The following is a 24,068-nucleotide window of genomic DNA, read 5'->3' as shown; positions in this document are numbered from 1 at the left end:
TTTATTATAAAAACTCCCCTTTGCCTCCTATTTGTGAGAGAAATTCCGGCAGAAGTTGCCACCTCATTTTGTCCGCTTCCTTGCAGCTGTCTGCTGAGATTAGACATCTTTTCCGCCTACATGGAAGAGGACTCTCAGTAGACCAAGAGCCCTCTTTGCTCCTACCATATTCGGATATGGCGGATGTTGTCTTTCCAAGGGTCCTGTAGGGTGGATTAGGCCTAACACTGCTGTGCTCTAGTATTGAACCTTAGTGGCGTAGGTAGGAATTCTGATACTTGGCATTGTTACACTATGTGGTACTTTTCTTATGTTTCACTTTCTTTGTCATTGCACTGCTAATATGTTTCATCCTTATTATTGCAATATATGCTTTTTTTTATTTAGGATGCAGTTGATTCAATAAAATCCATTGAACTAAGCCCTGTTTCTGTTTCTTTGCATGTGTGAGACACATGTAACTGAGAGAACAAGGAGTAAGATTTATTACACCCCGATTTCCCTGAGAAATCAAAATGTCATGTGCACGTCTGCCACAAATCACCACCACTTTCGAGTGCTGGTGAGGTACTGCTAGCTAGCCAGAAGAGTTAGGCCGACAGTTGTCAAACGGTGTGGAATTGGACTCAGTTCCCCACAATGCTATGGTGCTGATGCACAAATCCAGCAGTCTCATTGTTATAATGAGCCAACACGACAGTCCAAAGGGGCTGCTCCCTCCACCCAGGCCACCCACTTGTGACAAACCGATGGAGGACTACCTCTCCTTATTGACAGGAAGTGGCATCTTTTTTGGCCAAAGGAGCCAAAGAGAGGGTGCCAATGCCAGAAGTAGGTCATGGTTGTTTCTGCTGCTACTTTCTGGTGTTGAAGAAGGACAGAGGCCTTCTTCTTAACCTAGATCTGTGCTCCCTCAATTTCTTCCTGAAAAAGGAGAGATTCAAATTGCTCACACTCACTCAAGTTATGGCTGCCCTCGGCCTGTGAGACTGGTTGGTAGAGTTGGACTTGCAGAATGCCTGCTTACTTGCGGTTCATAGTGGGCCACAAGCACTTTCAATTTGCCCTACTTCCTTTTGGTCTTAGCAGCGGCCCTCAGGTGTTCACCAAGCTGATGGTGGTGGTTGCAGCTTATCTGTGGAGATCAGGGGTATCAGTCTTCCTCCAAGCTTGATGACTGGCTCTTGAAGGCAGGCTCACCCCAGGCAGTTGTACCCCAGGCAGTTGTCTCCCAAATCCAGACTATGGCAGACCTCCTGCACTCCCTGTTGTTTACTATCAATATTTCGAAGTCACATCTCACTCCCTCTCAGACGCTCCCTTTCATCGGAGTTGTTCTGGACACAGTGCAGTTTCAGGTGTATCCTCCTGAACTGCAAGTCCAGGATATTCAGACTATGACATCAATGTTTAAGCCTCTATTCTGGGTTTTGGTGAGACTGACTGACTCTGAGGCTTTTGGGCCTCATGGCCTCCTGCATCCTGTTTGCGACACATACTAGTTGTAGAAAGCTGGCTCTGTACATACTATATTCAAAAATGAGATATAGGGGGTTATTCTAACTTTGGAGGAGTGTTAATCCGTCCCAAAAGTGACGGTAAAGTGACGGATATACCACCAGCCGTATTATGAGTTCCATAGGATATAATGGACTCGTAATACGGCTGGTGGTAAATCCGTCACTTTTGGGACGGATTAACACCTCCTCCAAAGTTAGAATAACCCCCATAGTGTGCACAGAGTCCAGGGGTTCCCCAGAGGCTTAACAGAGGCTAAAGTAGATAATAATAATGCTCTCTTTTGTGGTAGCATTTTCAAACAGTTCGGCTTATCAGAGAATAGTGCAAAGCATTTGTTGCACACACAGTCAATAAATGAGGCACACTCTCAATGACTAACTCCAGGCCAATGTGTTTATATTGAAAACATATATATATATATATTGTTACATTAGTTCTAGAACCAAAAGGATCTTGTTGCAGATAAGTACATTTGCAAGTAAGTATCGAACATGTGTATCAAAAGCACTTTGTTTAGATTTGGCATTTAAAATGGTTTACATGCAAGAAACACTTTTCACTTTTGAAGGTTGACAGTGCAATTTTCAAAACAGTCCTAGGGGTGATAGTGTTAGTGCAGTTTTGAGGTAAATACTCAACTTACAGTTCCAATCTCTGGGGGTTAGGATGTCCACAGTTCGGGGTTCAGGATGACCCCAAACTTACACCACCTGCAACATGGGGCCAGCCGAGTGCAGAGGTCAAAATTGAAGGTAGATTTAAAATGGTATCCTATGGAAACTGGGGGTACTCAGTAATAGATCTGCTAGGAGGTGAGTGCCCACGACTTTGTAGGCCAGACCTAGGGGGGATTAGATAAGAGTACCAAACACAAACCCTCAGCGGCAAAGGGGTGGCCGAATGCAGGATGCATACGCAGCGATGGGCTCCCAATGCTCTTCAACAGAGGAACCCCGGGGGACACAAGTAGGCTGCAGGCTGGGTCCAGGGGGTCAGTTCCAGAAAACCATAGGCTGGACAAGGAGGATGGCCGCCTGCTGAACGTTGCTGCACTGGAGGTCTGATTCCCCAGGGCCAGGGGGCTGCGGGTGCAGGAGTACCTTTAGGCATCTAGAATCTTTATCCGGTTCTATCGCGGTCAAGGGGGTCCCCTGGATTTTGGCTGCAGGTATCATTGTGTTGGCCAGGAGGGGTCACCCCAGAGTAGACACAAGGTCCGAATCACCTGGGGACCTGCTCTGGACAGGTGAGCCACCTGAACAGGGACTGTGGGCATTGGGTACAGAGAGGGCAGGAGACACAGATATGGGGCAGTTCTGGAGTCCTTGCTGGAGTTTCTTGTGAACAGGGCCGCAGTCCATGGGAGTTCTTGGTCCTCTGGTGGGCAGGCAGTCATCTGGGGGTTTGGAGAGGTTGCTGGTCCTGCAGAGTAAGTCGCCTATTGGTAGCAGGGCTTCTGAAGCTGCTGGCAGGCTGATAGGGCTGGGGCCAAGTCAGTTGTTGTCTGTAGTCTTCTCTTGCTGGGGGGTCGGCTTAGTAGTCCTTCTTTCTTCTTTTCTTCTCCTTGAGGTTGCCAGGAATCTGACGAGCTAGGTTCAGGGGAGACTCAAATCCTAGATTTAGGGATGTTACAGGGGTCAGAGGGCAGTAGCCGATGGCTACTGACCCTGTGGGTAAACACACCCTTCCGGTGTCCTCCCCTTTTGGGGGGACACATACCTAACCCTATTGGTCCCTGTCCTCCAAACCAAGATGGAGGTTCAGCTGTGCACACCTTAGTGGTGGTCCCTGCTGGAGTGGTCACTCCTCCCTGTTTTTCCTAATTTACCCACCAGACTTGCTGCCAAAAGTGGGGCTTCGTCCTGGGGGAGAGGTGATGGGGATCTCCACTAGCTGGAGTGCCCTGGGCACTGAAACAGGAGGCCTAAGCCTTTGAACCTCACCCCCAAGTGTTCTAGTTCCTGAAGGGGGAAGTGTGAAGCACCTCCACCCAGAGCAAGCTTTGTTTCTGACTCCACAGGGCACAAAGACCCTCAACCCATGGGGTCAGAAACTCGTCTTTTAGTGGCAGGCTGTCACAGACTGGTCAGCCTTACACTAAAGGGTTGGTTAAATACAGGAGACATCTCTAAGATTCCCCCTGGGTGCATTTTACAATAAATTGACCACTGGCATCATTGTCGGTTTATTGTGCTGAGAAGTTTGATACCAAACTTCCCAGCCTTCAGTGAAGCCATCATGGTGTTGTAGAGTTTGTGATCACAAACTCCCAGCCCATGTACTTAATATGGCCAAACTGAACTTACGATGTCTAAGAAGTGACGCTTACACTGTAGGGGGATATTGCTCAGGCAGCTATGCCCTCACCTGGGTTGTAGTGCCTTAGGGTTGTAAGGCCTGCTAGAGGGGTGACACCCCTACCTATGCCACAGGCAGTGGTTGGTGGGCATGGCACCCTGAGAGGGATGCCATGTCGACCGTGCCTTTTTCTCCCTACCAACACACACAAACTGCAATGGTAGTGTGCATGTGTTTGGTGTGGGGTCCCTTGGGGTAGCACAATACATGCTGCAGCCCTTAGGGATCCTCCCTGGCTGCAGAGTCCTTGGTACTATGGGTACCCTTTATAAAGGGACTTAGCTGTGTGCCAATTGTGTGAACAACAATACAGTTTTGGGAAAGAACACCGGTGCTGGGGCCTGGGTAACAGGATACCAGCACACTCTGTCATGTCAGCATCAATATCAGGCAAAAAGTGGGGGATAATCCTGCCAAAAGGGGCACTTTCCTATACTGCTGACAGATGCTGTCTCTGCACTGGGATCTGAAGTTCCAGTGGGCGCAACATCAGGGGAATCTCTGCAACATGGTTTGTATTGCAGAGGGAGCTGCAAAAGATCTGTGGTGGTAGTTAACTAACTGCAATTGGGTCAGCATCAGAACTCTCTCCCCTCCTCAAACAGAGTTGACAGTAGTGACAGATGTGTCACTCTTGGGATGGGGGTGGCCATTTGCGAGAGTTGGAGATCAGAGGCCTCTGATCTCTGGCGCAATCTGGACTCCACATCAGCCTATTTGCACTCTGGCCAATCCATCTGGCTTTGACTGCCTTTCTACCTTCCATCATGGAATGGCTAATGTAGGTGTTCTTGGACAACACCACAGCCACGTGGTACTGCAACAAACAGGGTGGAGCAGGGTTGTGGACCCCTTGTCAAGAGCCTCTGGACATGGCTGGTACATCAGGGCATATCCCTGGTAGTTCAACACTTGTTGGGCCCTCTGAATGTCAGGGCAGATGAACTCAGCCAAAGACCCCTAGAGGATCACGAATGGTGTCTCCACCCAGAGGTGATGCAAGGTATCTTTCAGCAATGGTAAGAGCCTTGGTTAGACCTTTTCGCTAAAGCTTAATGTCCACAGTTTTTTGCAATGGAGTTTACAAGGCGACTCTAGCTCAGAGATGCTCTTTATCTCAAGTGGAGCTTAAGCCTCCTAAATGCCTTACCGCTAATACTATTACCTGCCCAGAGACAGTGTTGAGCATGACAATAGGTCCTAAGATCAGGTTGCCACTTTGTGAGGACTTCCTGTTGCAGCTGCAGGAGGTGGCTTTCCACCCAAGCCTGGCAACAATCCACCTTCATGAGTGGAAATTGAGCAGCGACAGCTGACAGCTTTTCACTTTCCACCCGAAGTCTGCAATGTTATCTTGACAGCCAGGTGTTCCTTCACCAAGATGGTATATACCTTCCACTGGGGCAAGTTTGTGGCACGTTGTGCAGAAAGACAGGTTGATCTCCCCATTTCTTCTCCCCTTTCCTTTCTCAGGTCCTTCTATTCTTTCTCTTGAGAAGTAGAGCTCTGCTTTGGTCACCATAAAGGACTATCTTTCTGCCATCTCTGCCTATCTACGGTTGCCAGATCAACAATCCCTTTTCAGATCCTCTGTTGTGAATAGGTTTTTGAAAGGTTTTCAACACATGTTCGTCATGCCTCAGTGGGACCTCAATCTACTGCTCACCTCTCTGATGGGCGCTTCTTTTGAGCCAATGCGCAATTGTCCTCCCAGGCTCCTTACCATCAAGACATCCCTCCTAGTGGCAATAACATCTGCCTGGAAGTTCAGTGAGCTTCAGGCCTTGTCATCTAAGCCTCCATACCTAAACATCTTCCCAGACAAGCTGGTTCTTCTCACTATGGCTTTCTTCCTCCCGAAAGGTGTCACTCCCTTTCAGGCGGGCCTGTTCATTACCCTGCCTACTTTTATACTCCAGTGCATCCCTCTAAGCAAGAGGCTGACTCCATTGACTGGTCCCAAAAAGAGCATTGTCGTTCTAACTTGGCTATTTGAAACAGTTTCAGGTGGATGACTAACTCTTCACGGGGTATGTCATAGCAAATAAGAGGAATTGCTGTGCAGATCGAATGGATCATGTTCTGCATTAAAAACTATTATGTACCGCCCAAAAAGCAACCTTCTAAGGGTTTGCGTGCTCATTTCACCATAACTAAGGCTGCGGCCACTGCATTAGCATGCACAGTTCCGGTCCTCAGCATCTGCCAGGCAGCAACTTAGGCTTCTCTGTACACGTTTACCAAACTGTACTGCCTGGACAGTCAGGTCAGTTGGGACCGGCACTTTCCTTTTCTGTTCTGCAGGACTTTTTAGGGTGAAGCAGTTTTGCAGACCCACTGCCAGGCAGGTGTTGCTTAGGTATCTATTTTAAGGTAAGGAATCTGCAGCTCGAAGTTTCTATCAGATGAACAAGTTACTTACCTTCAATAATGCCTTATCTGGTAGAGAATCTGTCTAGCTGCAAATTTCTTACCGACCCAACCATCTTCCTCGCTCTGCAAACGGATTTCTACAGACAGGGTTTTTCCCCTTTCAAGGCCCTACTTTTCCAAATAAGTGGACAGTGTTCTTTGTGGCCCAGCCCTCCTAGTGTGGCAAGTCACAAAAAGAAACTTACATCAGTGCACTGGGGTTGTGGCTATATTGGCACTAGGCACATCCCTTCCAGCTCAAACTAAGTTGATGACAGGCAAAGCCAAATGACGCCACCTACGGGCATGCCTGGGTTCTGCGCACCAAAAAATTCCAGATCCAGTCTGATGCCTGACGATATTCTAATGTAAGGAATCTGCAGCTATGTAGAGTTTCTACCAGATAAGGCATTACCAATAGTAAATAGCTTGTTCAATTACACCCATCCCTGGTGCTTAGTGGGCGGATCCCTACTTGGAGATTCCTCCCCTTTGGTGATCCCAAGCAGGGATCCACTGGGGGGAGGTAGCATTGGAAAGGGGAGATTCTCTCCTTTCTAATGATATATCTCCTAAAAGAACCAGTGCTCTGAGGCTGAGATAGACCCCCAAGCACTGAGTCAGTGAAAGTAAAACGAGCCCATCAGCTTGTTTTATTTTCACTTTACTGTAATGTGCTGATTGGCATTACAGAACAAAAACAAAAAAAATATAAGGCTGATTGGGAACCTCCCCAGTGTTGACTATTGGCTGACACTTGCACTTAAAAAGTTAATACAGGAGATTCCTTTTATAATTTTCTTCCAGTTTTCTTACCTTCTTTTCTGGAGGGACTCTGCTCAATCAGGCGATGCCTAGGATCCAAAGTTTTATTTAGAGAAAACAAGTTCCTTCAGAATTTTGGACCACCTATTTTCATCTTGGACTTACTTACTGCAACAAGGGTGTGATGATCTAGTTGCCAGATGGATACTTCTGTTATATTGCTAAGTACTTCACCATTAGTAGTACAATCACCTGCTGTAATTCACTTTCAATTTCCAAAAAAGCCAAATTGCCCCAAGGAGATTTTGGTAGCCTTATAGTCTTTGCTGCCTCTCCCACCCAGCCATCGACGCTGTAAGTATAGACCAGAGGTGTTGGCTAAAACAAGGTCTGGCTTGGATGGTAGTTTAATTATGGGGGTGGGGCTAATGGATGACTAAGCTTTCTGCACAGGATCCAGGCTCACAATTTTAAAGTGCCAGTCATTTTTAGGTCTTGGCTCTAGACTGCACATATGAGCTGTCTCGAACCGAGACTGCTGTATCTACTGTTGTGGGCTTCAGCCTGTCCATAGGCTTCCCATTTGCTGGCAGCATTGTTGCTCTGTTTTTCCTTCTTCCCATTTGTGAATGGCATGCATACATCATACATCTTCTTCTGGTTAGCCCTCCTCAGGCGCACCACCCAGCTACCTTTAAACATACGCAGCGGCCCTTTTCAGCCATTGTTTTGGAACTACTTTTTTATTTAAATGGGTGACCGTGCATGCAGTGTGTTTCGTGGTGTTTTGCTATTTTCACTCTTGCTAGCAAATGCTTGTTGCAGCAGTGCATGCCAGTTTTGCCTGCAAAATACATACAAATTGCAGCAGGTATCAAACCACCCATGAAGGTCAGGGAGATTGTTATTTCCCCAGAACCACAGGATGCTGAGCTGACGCCGACACTTGAACCTCGCTCCTCCAGCTTGAAGTCAGAAGCTCAAGCTGTTACACCACCTGCTCTCTGGGATACCACCCCTCTCCTGCTTAGACTTATTCAGTGCGGTGCCTCCGATCTCTGCTTCAGCGCCTACCTCCTTGAGGACCTTTCAGAGCCATGTGTTACATTATTTTTAAATTCCCTGGGGCTTTCTAAATCTTTGCCTCTGCTTAGGGATGTGTAACCAGATAATGGAGGGTTTACAGCAAAGGATCTAGGTCAGAAGTCTTCCATCTGGGGGTCACGACCCCCAGGGGGGCGTGGAGCCCTGAAAAGGGGGTCGCGCATTTCACCCAGCCGATAGTTAAAATGCCTCAGGTGAACTTTGATTTATTGAGTCTCCTGTGCTGTGAAAGACGCACAGACAGCTAAGGAGGCCTTCATACCAGGGCGCCTGCTTCCTGAATGAAATGCAAATGTGTTCTACGAACTGATCTTCAAATGTAAAGGGTAATCTGCAACTGAAAAGGATGCTTGGGAGCTGATTCAATCACTCAAAGCTTTGTGATCACAAACATTTATTCTTTTTTAGGGGTAGTGCAAAAAGTTAAGAAGTGTGTGTGTGTGCTTTTAATTGTAGTTGCACAGCACTTCACTTCGAGGTGTTGAAGGGACAGCTATTAAAAAAGGTATTGCATATGCCCTGGTATTAATTAAAACTACATTTTGGAAGCACAGTTTTCTTAAACCATTTTATAGTGGCCTATCTTATACTGTGTGTAATACAAGTATAAAATAATGCCTTACATATTCACAGTGCTTTCTGTCACAGGCTGTGACCTCATGGCACTAAAAATACATGTCACTATTCTCTACTGCACCAACCAAGATTTAATTCTGTCGCTCTCTGGTAACACACAGACCTCTGTGGTGCATTAACTAATAGAGTTTTCATAATGTACTACAGTGCATTTCCCAATGAGTAACAACTTTCTTTTATTTATTTTTCGTTTAAGCTGGCTGTCATTTTATATGTAGCTACTTGGCAGGAAAAGACTTAAAAACAACTTAGAATATTTGGGGGTTTATTTATGAGAGGCTTGCACTGCTGGAGCATCACTTTTTTGATGCTCCTACCGCACAAGCCTCTTAATCATACGTATGAGGTGACAAAAAGCCACCCTGAATGGCTTTGAATGGCCTCATAGATATGGAGTAAGGCAAGGCAGCCCAAGCCACTGCATTGCCTTACTTTGCGTCAAGGAGGCATTCCATAGGCGTTGTGGTGTATGTTCCCACGCAACACCCATGGATTTTGACGCTGCCCCAGATTTACAAAATCATGTAAACTGGAGCAGTACCAAAACCTTACGCCTCCCAGAGCAGGCATAATGAGGAAAAAAAAAAATGTCTCCTTGTTATTCCTCTGTCCATGTGTGTTGCTAACTGCCACACATACAGAAAGAGGTACAATGGCTCTCTGGGTTGTTTTTGTGTATGAACGTGCCCCTTTGTGCACAAAACATTCCTGCCTACATTGGCGCTAGGCAGCAATTTGTGCGCCAGCACAGGGGGAAAGGACAGAAATGCACTGCATTTCATAAATACAGTGCATTCCTGACTTTTTGTATTGGCAAAGGGCAGTGTAGCAAGAAGACTTGGGGCACTGCCCTACGCCAAATCCTCATAAATGAGGACCTTTGTTTTTAGCAACACCTTTGCTAAACACTGTCGGAAATTTGGACATTTATTTGTTGATGATGAGGAGTACCAGGTTCTAGAAATGTTTGTCTGGAGGGGGTCCTCACACCTAAAAATCTTTGAGAGGGGGCCCTCGGCATCAAAACGTTTGAAGACTTCTGATCTAGGTGGATATTTAGGGAGTTCTAGCTCTCTGAGAGCTGCCATTTGTTTTTGCTGTTAACAGGGGAAAGTGTAAATCCTTTAAAAGTGAAAAAGATATCCACCACATAGCGCAGATGAGCTTTGTTTACTATGTAATAAACCACGAAAAACATGTAAACAATATTTATAAACTGTAAACTCTGGATCGCATTGTTCCGCGGCGAAAACTAGTGAGAAGCACGCCGCAGATATTTCTCCAACTGTGCTGCTTTACATCGATTTTGACAGTTGGAAGTCTGCGCAGATAAAATGCCTCGGAGAAAGCAAGGCCAAAGCAGTATGCTTCGTGGCCATTCGTATGTTGCAGGCATTCTCTGAATGAGGCTCTCTTCTTCAACAAGGCCACCGTGTTTATGTGCTCAGTTGCGAGACAGACGCGACAGTTCTTTTGTGTTCCTGGATGTAGTTGTCTTTGGTTCATGGCAATGACGCCAATGTGATGTGAAAGATGCTTCCGCCGGTAGCTGTGTGCTGACGAGGTACTTGCTGTTACTGGAATAGGAGAACTTTTAGACTGCCGGTGAATGACAAACATATTAAACTCCTATCACGATTTGCGATTAACAAGACAACAGCATTAAGTGCAAGTTTTAAAGTTGTAAACACTCCCATTTCACTAAGCGTTTCTTTTTAGGTCTCGGGCACAAATAAAAAACACATAAACTATACATCATTGATGCATTTGTAAAGTGATTCTCACATGCCCCAAAAAAAAACACCGTTTTTAGAAAACCCAAGACATTCCAGTGCTTGCTGTAATGATATTTAAAGAAAAACAAACTATTGCAAAGGTCTAAATAATGGGAGCAAGTGTCGGGAGTCAAACCCGTTTGTAAACTAATTCCAAAAGTGTGTACTGGTGACTACACAACAGAATTACATTTTCTAGAATTTAGAGAGTGGAGAGGAATGATAATAAATGGACCCACCTGCCACCATTTAGGTCTCGGCTACACAGCGACATTGACAACGCCAATAGCTCACGGATTGCCGAGACCAATTGGATTTGCCAATGCTTGTTTAGGTAGGTGTTGCATGACCTCCCACGAGTGCAAGTAATTCTGATCCAATTGTGGATAAAAAAAAACTAAGTCAAGTAATAGAATCACCATGAATGTAATTTTTCTTTTTTAGTCAGTCCGAAGGAATTTTCCAAGGAGCCATTAGGCCATCATTAATCCGTGTACATTTTACCCAATCTCCTATCTGTTTCAGATACCGATTTGGATGAGGCCTTTTACTATATAGTTCCCATTGTGATACAGGCTCATTTTAGGGGTCAACAAATGGCCATCCACGGAACGCTTTCTACGGGTGTCTTACTGACCTGCTTTTGATCGTGACCCGCTAAAGAGAGGGCCTTCTATTGCTAGAATGAGCTTACACACGAGGTATCCAGTCATGTTTTCATTTTCTCACATTTGCCTTTTGTGCCTTTCACTGTATTGCTTGTAGGTCAAAAGCGATTTTATTAAGTTGATTACTTTCTGCTGTTCAGGAACAGGCTGTTCCCTCAGCAATACTGGGTTACCGTTATGCAACACAGGTTTACTTGAAATGTAATCTTATACATGTATTCACTTAGAGTCTCTCAAAGCTCTACTTGTTTCTGTTGTGTAATGGAAATATGATGCACCTCCGCTTTCAGAGCTTTGCAGCTAAAGCAAGAGATGGTTTCATATACTATCAGCAAAATCAGAAGTAAACCAGTAGCAAGTGTTAATGTTGTTTATACACATGCAACGTGTTGTGAAATATTGGAGTGGGTGATTCTTCCTAATTTCATTTTTGCAAATTACAGATGATCCAATGGCTGACCAAAGGATGGATATTTCTTCTACCATTAGTGATTTCATGTCACCGGGTCCCACAGATCTTATCTCTAGTTCTCTTAGTTCTACGGGCATGGATTGCAGTCGGAAAAGGAAGGGCAGTTCAACTGATTACCAGTAAGTACAGTTTTTAACCATTTTGAAAGGATATTAAACTCCTGGCAATATACCTTTTTAAAGTTTTGTCAATATTTCTTTGTTTGAGGCTTTGTGCTCCAATACTTCCTACACAGAAGTGTGCAGCCCACCAGTGCTAATGTAATATTTCTTTTTCACATGTATATGGCTAATTGACTTGATTTTACCCTTGATATTTGGGCATTATGCACTTGTGGGATGTCTGGCTTGCATCCAGTGGAAGAACATCAGATCCTTGCACCAACCCACAGAAGTGCCAGAAACATAGTGTTTTAGGTGCTAAATAAACATTGCATAATGTACTACAACGATCACATGAAAGTAAGCTCAATTAGCCTTTTCTGCCACTTTCATTAGTACGTGTCTTTATTTTTTGTGCATTTTATTTCCTTCACTTTGTATTAGCAAGCACTCTCTGGCAGCGAAAAATGAAGCAGTCAAGGGAAATGGCAGTTGACTGTTAAGGTCTATTTTCACTACCTCCATTGTTAGCTTTAGACTCCTGCAGATTGGTCCCTTCCCCTCAAACTCTGGAATCTACAACAAATAAACTAGGTATTTTATTTCAGAATACCACTGACACTCCACAGTTTAGAAGAGCCCATCACCATGTATTGGCAGTAACTCCTTACTCATGTACAATAGCAAGACCTACCCAGGGCATGTTCTGGTCATTCAGTAGGAAACAAAAGTCAGTCCTGTTGCACCTTGAGATTAACCAGACTCTCTGTATTTTATTTCTCAAGGATGCCTCAAAGGTTTTACTATGGAATTTCTCTCCCATGGTCTTCTATTATATTGTGACAGGGTATCTTCAGCCCTTCCTCTGCAAAGGAATATAGGGCACAAAGGCAGTGTTGCACCTTAACTGTTTCCTCACGTACTGCCTTTTCTACAAGCTGCTGTAATTAGGCCTCTGTAACTGAGATATGTAGGGGATAGCTTTAATAAAATCTGTCTCATTATGCAATAAATCCATTATTTATTTTGTGCTGCGATTGCATTGCATTAAATTGATAAAATAACGCTTAAACCTAGAGATCAAGTGCATATTGGCCTCATGTTGCTTTATGCCTCTGTTGCAGCTATAAGATGTACTTGCATTTGGGAAGACCACTGCAAGTGATTGCATTCTAGATTGGGCTTGTACTTCACCCACCATCTTTAATGGGAATTGTTCAACCCCTCTGATTGTTGCTCAGTAGAGTTATGCACTAGGGTCAAGAGAAATCTTTTAATTTAGTATTGCAATTCCTAGGCCGTTACCTAACACGTAGCAATTGTGGATTGACAACCAAGCACCAGTTCTCAGGCTCAGTCTAAGCTTGTTAATGTCTTAAGCCTATAAAACATTCAGGTTTTGGGTGAGGTTTCTAAGCTAGCTGGACAAGTGAAAGAGCTTAGACTAAAAACAAGAGTATACTATGCCATCATGGGATCTTCATCATATTCATAACTATTAGGTCAGGGGTGTCCAACATAAGTCCTGCAAAGGCATGATCCATTACAAAATTTCAGGAAATCACAAAGTAAATTTACACGCAGTGACTCTGAATGGAAGTCATTTAATATAGCCAGCATGATACTAAAAATTTGACATGTTGCATGCACAGACATGGGTATGCTCCACAGGGTCATGCCACATCACCAGACACGCTTCAGTATTTTAATTATTTTAAAGTACAAATAAAGTAATTTTAATTGCCATACACATAAGGCAGAATTCTAATGAGGTCAAAATCGGTAATGGGCTGCCTGTGTTTCGCTTCAGGGAGGACCTGTCTTGGCGGTTCAGGCTGCCCTTTTCCTACTAGAGCAGTCATATGTCTGGGTCCAAACTGCGGTGGCATAGGGAGCAAAATATAAATGGGATGCGGCCTGAGTAATTACCAGTGGCTGAGAATAATTCAAGTATTCGAGCCATCACTTTTTTGTATACTTCGACCTGAGGCAGAGTCTACATAAGATACTCCCGTCCTTCCTTTTTGGTTTTTTAGACATCTACGCCCTCAGTCGAGCCAGTCCTAATGTTTAATTTTCCACTCCCTGTAAAAGAACTCCTGAACACTAAAGGATCTCTTTAAAATATGCATTTTAATGTCTAACCACTCTTTCTCCCATCTGAGTTTTTTCAGTGGTGCTTGTTGTCTACCGTTTTCTCGTCCCTTTCCTTGTCATTGAAACTATTTGGGAATCCTTTCATCTTTATTTTGCCCGTGTTCCAAGCATAATAGTAAGATTGGAAAAATAAGATGGACATTCTAAATGTATTTTTAAACTCCGGAATGTGGACACTGTAAACAAATACCACAACAGACATTGAGGTAATGGTAAAAAGATGTTGCAGTACAAAATAGACATGCCATGTCCTAAGCAGCCCTCTTCAGGTAAGCGCTCGCATAGACTTGCACCTGGAGCCGTATTACAGAAGTACCCTGGGGTTGTGTGCCCCCGCTGTGCACTTACTCGTGGCACTTTGGTATTACAGAAGGGGCCGCAAATGCTTGCGCTAGCGCATATATAGCACCATCGCTACCATTGGAGGGCGTGCCCTCATTTGCATGCCCCATACAAATGAGGGAATCAGTTTGCCTCCGCGCTCGTGCCATGTTACTGATGTAGGCGCAGAGGCAAACTTGCCTTTGGAAGGTGCACTGAAAGTAGCAAACTTACTGTGCACCTTCTAAAAGCAGCCCTCTGGGGGGAGAAAAGGGGTCCCATACACCCCGCTCCAATCATCCCCTTGCAGGTGGGTGCTGTCACTTACTGCACCTGCCTGCAAGGGGATCTCTAATCTCCCTTAAAAACGCAGGAAAGGGCAAACTGCACAAACAAACACAGAACAGCTTTTAAAAATTACACAGCTGCTCCATATTTCCCTTAAATGTATTTCCCTGAGGGCAGCATGAGTTTGCAGCTGCCCTAGAGCAGCACTTTGAATATAATATGGCGCACTCTCCTTGTTTGCGCCGGGATCAACTTTTGAAATGTGAGCCTGGTGCAAACAAGGATAGTATCCTGCCGTATTCTATAAAACGGCCCCTGGAAGTCAGAAACTGGACGCAATCAAGTATAAATCTTACCCTGCCTGTAAGAAACTAAGGAGTGCCTTAGAATTGCCTAACCATAGTTTTTAATAAATCTCATGCAGAAGCTCATCTGACACTGTATGGCCCTTTCCAGGTTCACTTTCTAAATGTTTTCATTAAGTAAATGGTCGATGGGCAGGAGCTGTTATTTCTACACCAACACGTGTCTCAGACAAATATCTTCGGTATATCACACAGAAACCTACGAGGCCAAGGAGATAGAGGTATCCTCACCAGGCAAATATTCTCACTGGAGCAGTTCAGCCTAGAAATGGTCAATACAATATTACCACCAGCTCATGTACACAGAAAACATTATAAGGGGCCTGAAAACATCCTCCTTCCAGGGTGCCTCGGCTCATTCGATTCAAAGTGTGGTTACTATAGTCTCTCACCTCCAAACAAGCAATGTACACACCCATCAGCCTTTCACCACCTGATTAATTTGTTTTGGAGCTATCATCAAATTCCAGAACCTTGGAGGATCTTTACATTTTTATCTCTTTTGTTATTTTATTCGGTTCATTATTTTTAAATTGTATCAACTTAGCTCAGTTGGTAATGCACAAGCTTTGATTGATACCACTAAAGCGTTTAAAAAAATCCTGCATCATAGCTCTTTGCTGTCACCCAGTCAAAGGATATTTAATTCTCAAAATAACCTAGGATTGTGCAGTCCATCCTTGCTGGAAATGCTATGACAGTGTTTTCCTGGATAAAGGGACCTTATCCTATTAGCGACTCATTTGTGTTGTCAGTGTGTTGCAAGAGACCTTAAAGTCTATGTTGTTTAAATTTCACTTGACCATCATCTCCTCAGTAGACCTTTACCATAAATATGTTGTGGTGCAGATCAGGGAACTGTAGGAACAAGGAGGATGCACTCACTGCCCATTCAATCCAGGCTCACCATGACCATTCCTTCCTTGTTGCACATCCTTTTAGCTCTTTTGTTTGGGAGTCAGTATAGCTCCATCCCACCTGCCTGCTCATTCTGGCCTTTATTCCTTCAGGTCACTGATGACTACCCTTACCCCCGCCTATAAATCAGCTTCTGCTACTGAGTAGAGGACTGCAGCGTATGTAGCTGTCATTCATTCATCATCAGCTTTATTCGATCTATTGACCATGAAAGCAGCAAGCACAATAACTAGTAGATAAAATAGGTAATCACATTTAAATACAACATCTATAACTTAGTATAAACATAAAATATATGATAAAATCAATTTTTGCACATAAAAATCTAAAAGGTCCCATCTAAAACAGTGATATAGATCCTTGTTTACTTAAAAAAATTACGACGTATGTGCCATGCAGCCACTAAGAATTTGCTTACTGCAAGAATTACATCAGTTGAATTATGGCTTTTTAGAACCTGTATGGCCAAGAAACTATTTTTTAATCCCAAGGCCCTACAAATTTTACGGATCCATTTTGACCGTGGGATCACAAATGCTGTGCAGAAAAACCCAGAAATGCCACCACAGGCAGGACATGTATCGGAAAGACTGCTCTGCCCCCAGCTATGGGTCAATGACATCAGGGGCAGGGATTCAAACCGGAACCTTGCATACAAGCTTTTACCTTGCAAATCTGGTATAATATCCAAATAGAGTTCAAACTGCGGAGTCCATTTAAAATCAATAAAATAATTGGTTAAACGGCAATGTGTTGTGCAGGTTACATCATTATCCCTAACATAAGACCTATACTGTAGGTTGATTTTAAAACATTTTTGTGACGTCTCTTTAAGTTGTGAGGATTTTCCCATAGATCACCCAAACCTAACAAATAAAACCAATGGGACACGTGTTTAATCCAGGGGAGCGTTTTAGCATTTTGGTGTTTCAGTAAATCAAGTAATGAGGTCTTATATATATCTAGTTCAGGAGTGGTCCACACCCTAATCCAGTAAAGAAGAGGTCTTAAAATGACTAGGTCAGCTACTCGACTAAAACCCAAGTCAGAAAATAATGGAAACAGGGGTGTGGAATGAGGACATGCAATCAAGGCCCTTGCGAAATTATTTTCGCCCACTGTTATCTTGTTGCAATTAGAAAATCCCCATACTTCTGCTCCGTACAAGGCTGCTCCTTGCGCGTTAGCTATATAGACTTTGATTGCTGGGGATACAACTTTTGTACAAGAACTTTGATAAAAACGCAATATAGATGAAGCTCTATGTTGTAGCAACCCTGCACTCTTTATAATCTGGTGTTCCCATGTTATGACTGCAGCGTATGTAGTTGTCATTCCCGCCTTTTCCTTCTGATGCAACAGGGCTCAACAGTCCGTATTTTGCACACCACCTATATCTCGGTAAAATTAGTGAAGTGCCCTCTTCTCCCCTTCTGGCTCACTTGTGGTACACTCTACCAATACACTCTTTGCCACTCTAATCTACTGTGCACCACTGCACTCTGACATTGTACTCTACCTCTCTACTCGACACCACTCTACTCTATGCAAGTGCACTCTAAAATGCACCACTGCACTCTTGGCCACTGCATTCTACACCACTCTAGTCTAAGCCACTTAATTCTACTCTGCAACATTCCACTCTGTGCCACTCCACTATATGCCACTCTGCTCTGCAACACTGCATTCTGTGCCACAACTATGTATTCTACACTACTACTCTATGCCACTGCATTGTACCCTGCACCGCTCTACTTTATGCCACTTCACTCTACTCTGAAACAACCTACTCTACGCTTCTGCACACAGCGCCACTATACTCACCTCTGCGCTGCTCCACTCCACTCTATGCCACTGCCTTCTGTGCCACTCCATTCTACCCTGCACCACTCCTCTCTATGCCACTTCATTCCACTCCACGCACTGCAGTCTATGCCACTCTACTTCACCATGCTCCACTTTACTGTACTCTGTGCCACTGCACACTACACTTGCCACTTTGCATCACTCTGCTCTACACTGCTCTACTCTATGCCACTGCCCTCCATGCCACTCTACTCTAAATCTCTGCACTCTATGCCAGTGCACTCAACACCACTTTACTCAAAGCCAGCTCACTCTGCACCACTGCACTCTATACCACTAAACCAGTGGCGGCGGCAGCTTTAGGAGTGCGGGGCGCCTGGAAGCACACACACACACATACACACACACACACTCATTCTTTCACACAGACACGCACGCACATCCATTAACAACACTCATACCATTCAAACATGCACGCACGCACCAAACATTCATTTTAAAACATCACACACACTCATTCTTTCACACTTACCTTCAGCCTCCAGGTCCCAGGAGGGTTGGGACTGCTGCCTTCCCTCATGGGCTGACCTTAGATCAGCCCATGAGGGAAGGCAGCAATCCCAGCCTCGTCACAGAGTGGGATGGGGTCAGTGAGACTGCTGACCCCACCCCACTCTGTGACGAAGTGTCACTGATTGACACTCGCCCTGGGCGCTTCAGGGCTTAAACCTGAAGCGCCCAGGGCGAGTGTCAATGGGTGACGCTTTCCTCGTCACTCAGGGGAGGGCCTCGAGGCACCTTTGCTGAGCCGAGGAGGTCACGCCCATAGGAGCTGTGACCTCCTCAGCCCAGCAAAGTTCAGCTCAGGCAGCCAGGAGTCTGCGCAAATCACGCATGGCTCACTCCTGGCTGTCTGAGCTGAAAATGAAGAGTCTGTCAGGCTGGCCTTTGTTCAGCCTGACAGACACTCTTCATGATGGTCAAAAGGTGGAGGGCCACTGCACTAAACTCTACTCTCTACTCTGCAACATTCTGTCACTGCATGCTACTCCACTGCACTCTACACCAATGTATGCTATGCCACTCTATTCTACTCTTCACCAGTGTAGTGTACAACACTCTACTGTGCACCACTCTAGTCTATACCACTGCACTCTATACCTCTACTCTGCAAGACTACAGTCTCCGCCACTGAACTCAAGGCCACTCTACTATGTGCCGCTGTACGCTACTCTACACTATTGTGCTCCGTTACTGCACTCTACACTACTCTATTCAAATCTGTGCTATTCTACTCTATGCTACTGCACTTTGCAAGACTGTACTCACTGCAACTGAACCCAATGCATCAGTAATCTATGCAACTGTGTAGTGATATTTATGTTTTGACCACTGACTCCATGTTGCACTTAGCCTAGCAGCATACGTCACATTAGTGACCACCAGCTTCATTATGCCCATTGACTTTGTTTTGGCATTAGCCACCAACACGTTAAAAGCTGTAAGTAGTTTTCCACGGTGTACACTGTCCTCATGTTTTTATTTTTCGTGTTCTTTCCCACCAAGGGCTTAGACTGATAAGAATGTACTAAGACAACAGGGAATGGTCTTGTTTAGAATTAACACCTTTTGGTTGTGGCCAAGTACCGACGTGTTATTTTCAAAACTGGCCTAAAGCAATCAGCGTTTTTTTAAATAAATAAACTTCTGCAATGAGAGGGAGGCTCTTGAATTTTCCTCTCTTGTTTGTTCAAAGTATAAGAGGCCAAGACCAGATGGACCGGGGACTGAGAGTGTTTTCAGATCTCAGGCATACCCAGGACGCTGGGCTTTGTCATCCTTCCCGTGAGGATAATTGATCTTTCTCTCCTCGATCGATTCTGGGATCTGACAATCTGATGCTGAATAGGAGAGAGAAGAAGCAGTTGTGCCATTGCCTCATGATAATGCTTATTTTTAAATTCATTATTTGCTTTGCATTATAATATAGATACATATATTTGCTGTGACCATTTTTAAACTTGTGCTTTCAGCATGCTAATCTCCTTTTAGACTAAGAAGCACATTCCAGAGATTTTAGTCAGTGCTTGAGTGTTTCAGCTCGGTTATTAGTGAGCAAAACAAACTGCACACTACGCCACTTTGCACCATTGCGCTATATGCCACTCTGTTCTACTCTGCACCACTCTGCACTACTGCACTCTACTCTGCACCACTCAACTCTATGCCGCTGTACTGCAATATACGCCACTACACTCTGCATTTCTCCATGCCCTACTATCTATTCTGCACCACTGTACTCCATGCCACTGCAGTCTACACCACTCTACACCACTGCACTACAGCACTCCATCCTGAACCACTGCACTCTCTACCACTTCACTCTACTCTGAAACAGTCTACTGTATGCCACTGCAATCTGATCTGTAACACTCTATGCAACTGCAGTCTGTACCACTGCACTCTGCACCAATCTACTCTGCACCGCTATACTTTACCCCACTTTACTCTAGGCCACTCTACTCAACTCTACTCAACTCCACTCTGTGGCACTCCACTCTACAACACTAAACTCTACAGCACTCCATTAAACTCTACTTCACTCTATGCCACTCCACTGTACAACGCTACTCCACACTGTGCCACTCTTCAACACTACTCTACTCAACTGTGCTCTACACAAATCTGTCTAGTCCAGTCCATTGAACTTTACTCCACTCTGTTCTACAACACACTACTTCACTCTATACCAGTCAACTCCACTCTGCCATGCCAATCTATGGCACTTGACTCTACAGCATTTTCCTCCATTCTAAGCCGGTCCACTCTCCTGCATTACTCCACTCTATGCCAATCCACTCTATGACAATCTACTTAAATCCACAACACTCTTCTCCACTCCACGGAACACCCTGTATGTCATGCCACTCTAATCTGCACCACTCCACAACACTCTTATGCCACTCCACTCTGACACTCTACTGTACTCACCTCTACTCCACTTTATGCCCTTCCACTCTACATCACTCTGCTCCCTCCGTGACACTCTATAACACTCCACTCCAGTTTACAACACGCTATCCAGCACTCTGCTTTACCCTACTGACTTTTAGCCATGCTGAACTGCAGTCATACTGGTGTACAGTATGGCTAAAGCATGGCATTACAGGCCAGACAAATTTAAACAATCCTTTATATATTGCCTTATAACCCCCTCCTTAAAATAAAAAAGATAAAAATAAAAGTAGCTAATTTATATCTTAAATTAAGACCTAATAGTATAGATCTTGTCCAAAGTTATAGTGAGATCATACTGTGAACATTAGATTATACATAACATACATAACCATTACATGTTGTTGGTCTGGTGATCCTCCTCCCAAATCTAGTTATTTTTCCACCTTCACTTGTCCCAGTTATATTGTTACCCATGGGCAAAGTGTATTGTTGGATAAGGGAGTACCCCCACCCACAAGAGCATCACTTTCACCTCTGCATATATTGCTGTTGTAAAATTTTCCTTGATCTCAACTTGCTGTGCCCAATAACCAAGTTGGTCTAGTCAGTTTTAATTTTGCTTTCCCTTTGTACGGAGCAATACGACTCAAATGCCATACTTCTCCGTCACTTAATAGAATTTAATTCCACAACACCTTTACCATGCTTAAAGGGCTGTAACATTTCCCTTCACTTTTCCTTGTAATGCCAGGCACTTTGACTCTTACTAAATCTCCTATGTGTATGTCATCTTGTTTACATTTGTGTTTATCATAAAATTCCTTAATATGCTTCTGTGACTTAATTAGGATCTCTTTAACTGACTCAGGTGTCCATTTACTCTGCTTGGCTGTACACATCCACCCTACATTATCCTTCTTTAATGGTATCCTGCCCCTCATCAGCTCAAAGGGGCTGTGACCTGTAGTTACATTGGGTGTAACTCTCTAGGACTACACCACCCTCCACACTTCTCTTTCCCATTGTAAATTTGCTTCTCTTGCTAATTGTACTGAGTTATTCAATACTCTGTTGAAGCGCTTTATAAAGCAATTTCCAACTGGATCGTATACAGATGTAGTGTTACCATTCCTTTCTAAATATTCTTTGAAAACTTCTGATGTAAATTGAGGTCCATCATCTGTCAATATGGTTTTTGGCGGCCCTTCCCTCAAACATATCTTGTACAAACAATTTACTGTTGCATGGGAATCAACTCAACATAATGCTAATCTATGGCAAATTAGAAAATTGCCAATTAACACTACTTTATACTTGGGCGTGCCTTTTTCGCATATAGGTCTGGCAATGTCCAACCCTATTCTTTCCCATGACATATCTGGACACTTAATGGGACATAACAGGGGTTGGAAAGCTGTAAATGTTTTTTGCACCTCATTACATAGTATACATTCACTTACTTTTCTCTCTATTGCCACATCAGTTCCTGGCCACCAGTAAAGTTCTTTAACACTACCTTTGATCTTTGAAATCTCTAGCTTTCCCTCTTGGCAAATGCCTAGTATCCTGTCTCTAAGTACATCTGGGGGAACAACTCTGCCACTGCGTAGAATCATGTTATTTTCTATAGACAATTCCTGTCTCAACTCCCAAAAGGTATGCAAGTTGCCTTTTAATTCATTCGTAGCTGGCCATCTCTCAGTTATGCATTTTTGTACCTTTGTTAAAATTTTCTTTCTTCTTTGAAGCCTCTCCCATTCCTTCTCTGGAATACCTTGATTCCCTTCTGTATCCTCCGCTACCTAATAGCCCTGCTTTGGATTCTATACATTTTCCACTAATTTTGTTTTCCTAAGTATGTAACTTTCTTTTCTACAAATGTACATGTGGGTAACTCTGCAATAAGGCCATTGGTTTTCAGAATTTGCATAATCTTTTCTAACTTGGAATCATGTTCTTTCCTGGATGTCCCCATAATCAGGATGTCATTCTGAAAACGAATTACATTATTGATCCCTTTGAATAGCTTAAAAGCCTACGGCTGTCTGGATGTAAAGCTACCCGATGGTATGCTGAGGGTAGGTCAATAGTGGTGAACCACTCCATGCTCTTGGTTAAAGATGTCATCTTATTACTTGTTTTTGGTAAGGGTAATTGATCCACCATAACGTTCTTATTCAGGTCCCTTAAACGCTGTGACCAAGACCGCACAGTTCGAACCGCATTACCTTCTTGTTTGCTGCATGCATTTCGACCTGTGGCTTGTTATCTCCACCTCGAAGGAGGAGTGGGTGTTGGTGTAATATATATGTGTGTCTATATATATATATGTCTATTGGCCCTTTATTATTATTTTGATATTCAATATAATCAGGTGATTAATGCAATGAGTATAATATTGAGGTCATGTTTGTATTTACTGCATTATCAGATTAGAATTATGAGATGTAACAATTGTTTCCTTAAATACTATCCTGATTTGTATATCTATGTAAAGTGTATGCAAATTAACATTTATATTTTGGACATTTAAAAATGGCGTCCGTGTTCCCTGTGGATTGCAGGCATTTGATTTGGTGTAGTCCTTTGTTTATGTCTTATGTTTTGGATGGTATTTAACATGTGTAGCTCACAGCCAGCCTACACGTGAACAAGGCTACGGCTGAAACGCGTTGTGTGAGGAGGCATCTGTAATTAAATTATTTATGGACTTCATTTCGTTGTCCGAGCATTCTTCTAAATGAATTTGGAGGAACTGTGTGAATATATATATATCTCACACACACAGCAAAAACCATATAAAATGCACAATCAGGACATAAGTAAATGCAAAAAAGTGGAAAGTTTAATCGCAAAGCATAATGTGTTTCGGCTGAAAACCACAGCCTTGATCACGTTCACCTGCATGAAGGTAAAATTTGACAGTAGTAACTACATTTTATACATGTCGATATTCACCCATTGATGGTTAATAATAGCCTTCACATTTTTAGTCACTTTAAGTATAATACTATATTTTTGACGTCATTAAACAAAACACAGCAAATATAAAATTTAAATTTTTTTCAGTTTTGGAGAGAAAAGTAATTTATTTCTGCCTTTGTATTTATAACATCAAAGAACAACAATCACCCGCCACTGCAATAACACTTGCATATCTTAAACCTAACATGGTGCAGTTATAACGCCAAATAGCGTCTTCACAATGCTTCCAAGAATTAATATCTCAGATATCGCTATAGACATCATATTGATAAGAGACAAAATGCAACATCCGTCTTCCACAGGTGGTTTCCATCTGTGTAAACACCATTTCAATTAGCCTCCACTTTAAAACTCCAGAGGCATCCAGGAACGTGTGGTTCTTAATGTTCAATAAGCAGGGGAATCATTGTAAACCAGCATTATTCTAAACACCTACGTGAAGTCATAGATCGCTTAAT

The 24,068-nt window shown here is 43.7% G+C and overlaps 1 protein-coding gene across 5 annotated transcripts in view; it reads left to right on the top strand.

The window, feature by feature from the left end:
* The window catches only part of BMAL1 (basic helix-loop-helix ARNT like 1), a 573,964-nt gene that overhangs the window by 226,718 nt on the left and 323,178 nt on the right, over positions 1-24,068 (top strand). For 3 of the 5 annotated variants that reach the window (XM_069223570.1, XM_069223569.1, XM_069223571.1), the window contains one exon: positions 11,683-11,830. In XM_069223570.1, coding sequence (XP_069079671.1) covers positions 11,691-11,830 — 140 coding nt within the window. In that variant the 5' untranslated portion in view covers positions 11,683-11,690. Of the gene's footprint in view, positions 1-11,682; positions 11,835-24,068 lie in introns of all 5 variants that reach the window. The other 2 variants (XM_069223574.1, XM_069223572.1) reach the window with 1 other exon arrangement.

Source organism: Pleurodeles waltl, chromosome 3_1 (genome assembly GCF_031143425.1).
Source record: "Pleurodeles waltl isolate 20211129_DDA chromosome 3_1, aPleWal1.hap1.20221129, whole genome shotgun sequence".
In the NCBI taxonomy this organism is placed as follows: Eukaryota; Metazoa; Chordata; class Amphibia; order Caudata; family Salamandridae; genus Pleurodeles; species Pleurodeles waltl.
This window is presented reverse-complemented; position numbering and strand designations above follow the sequence as displayed.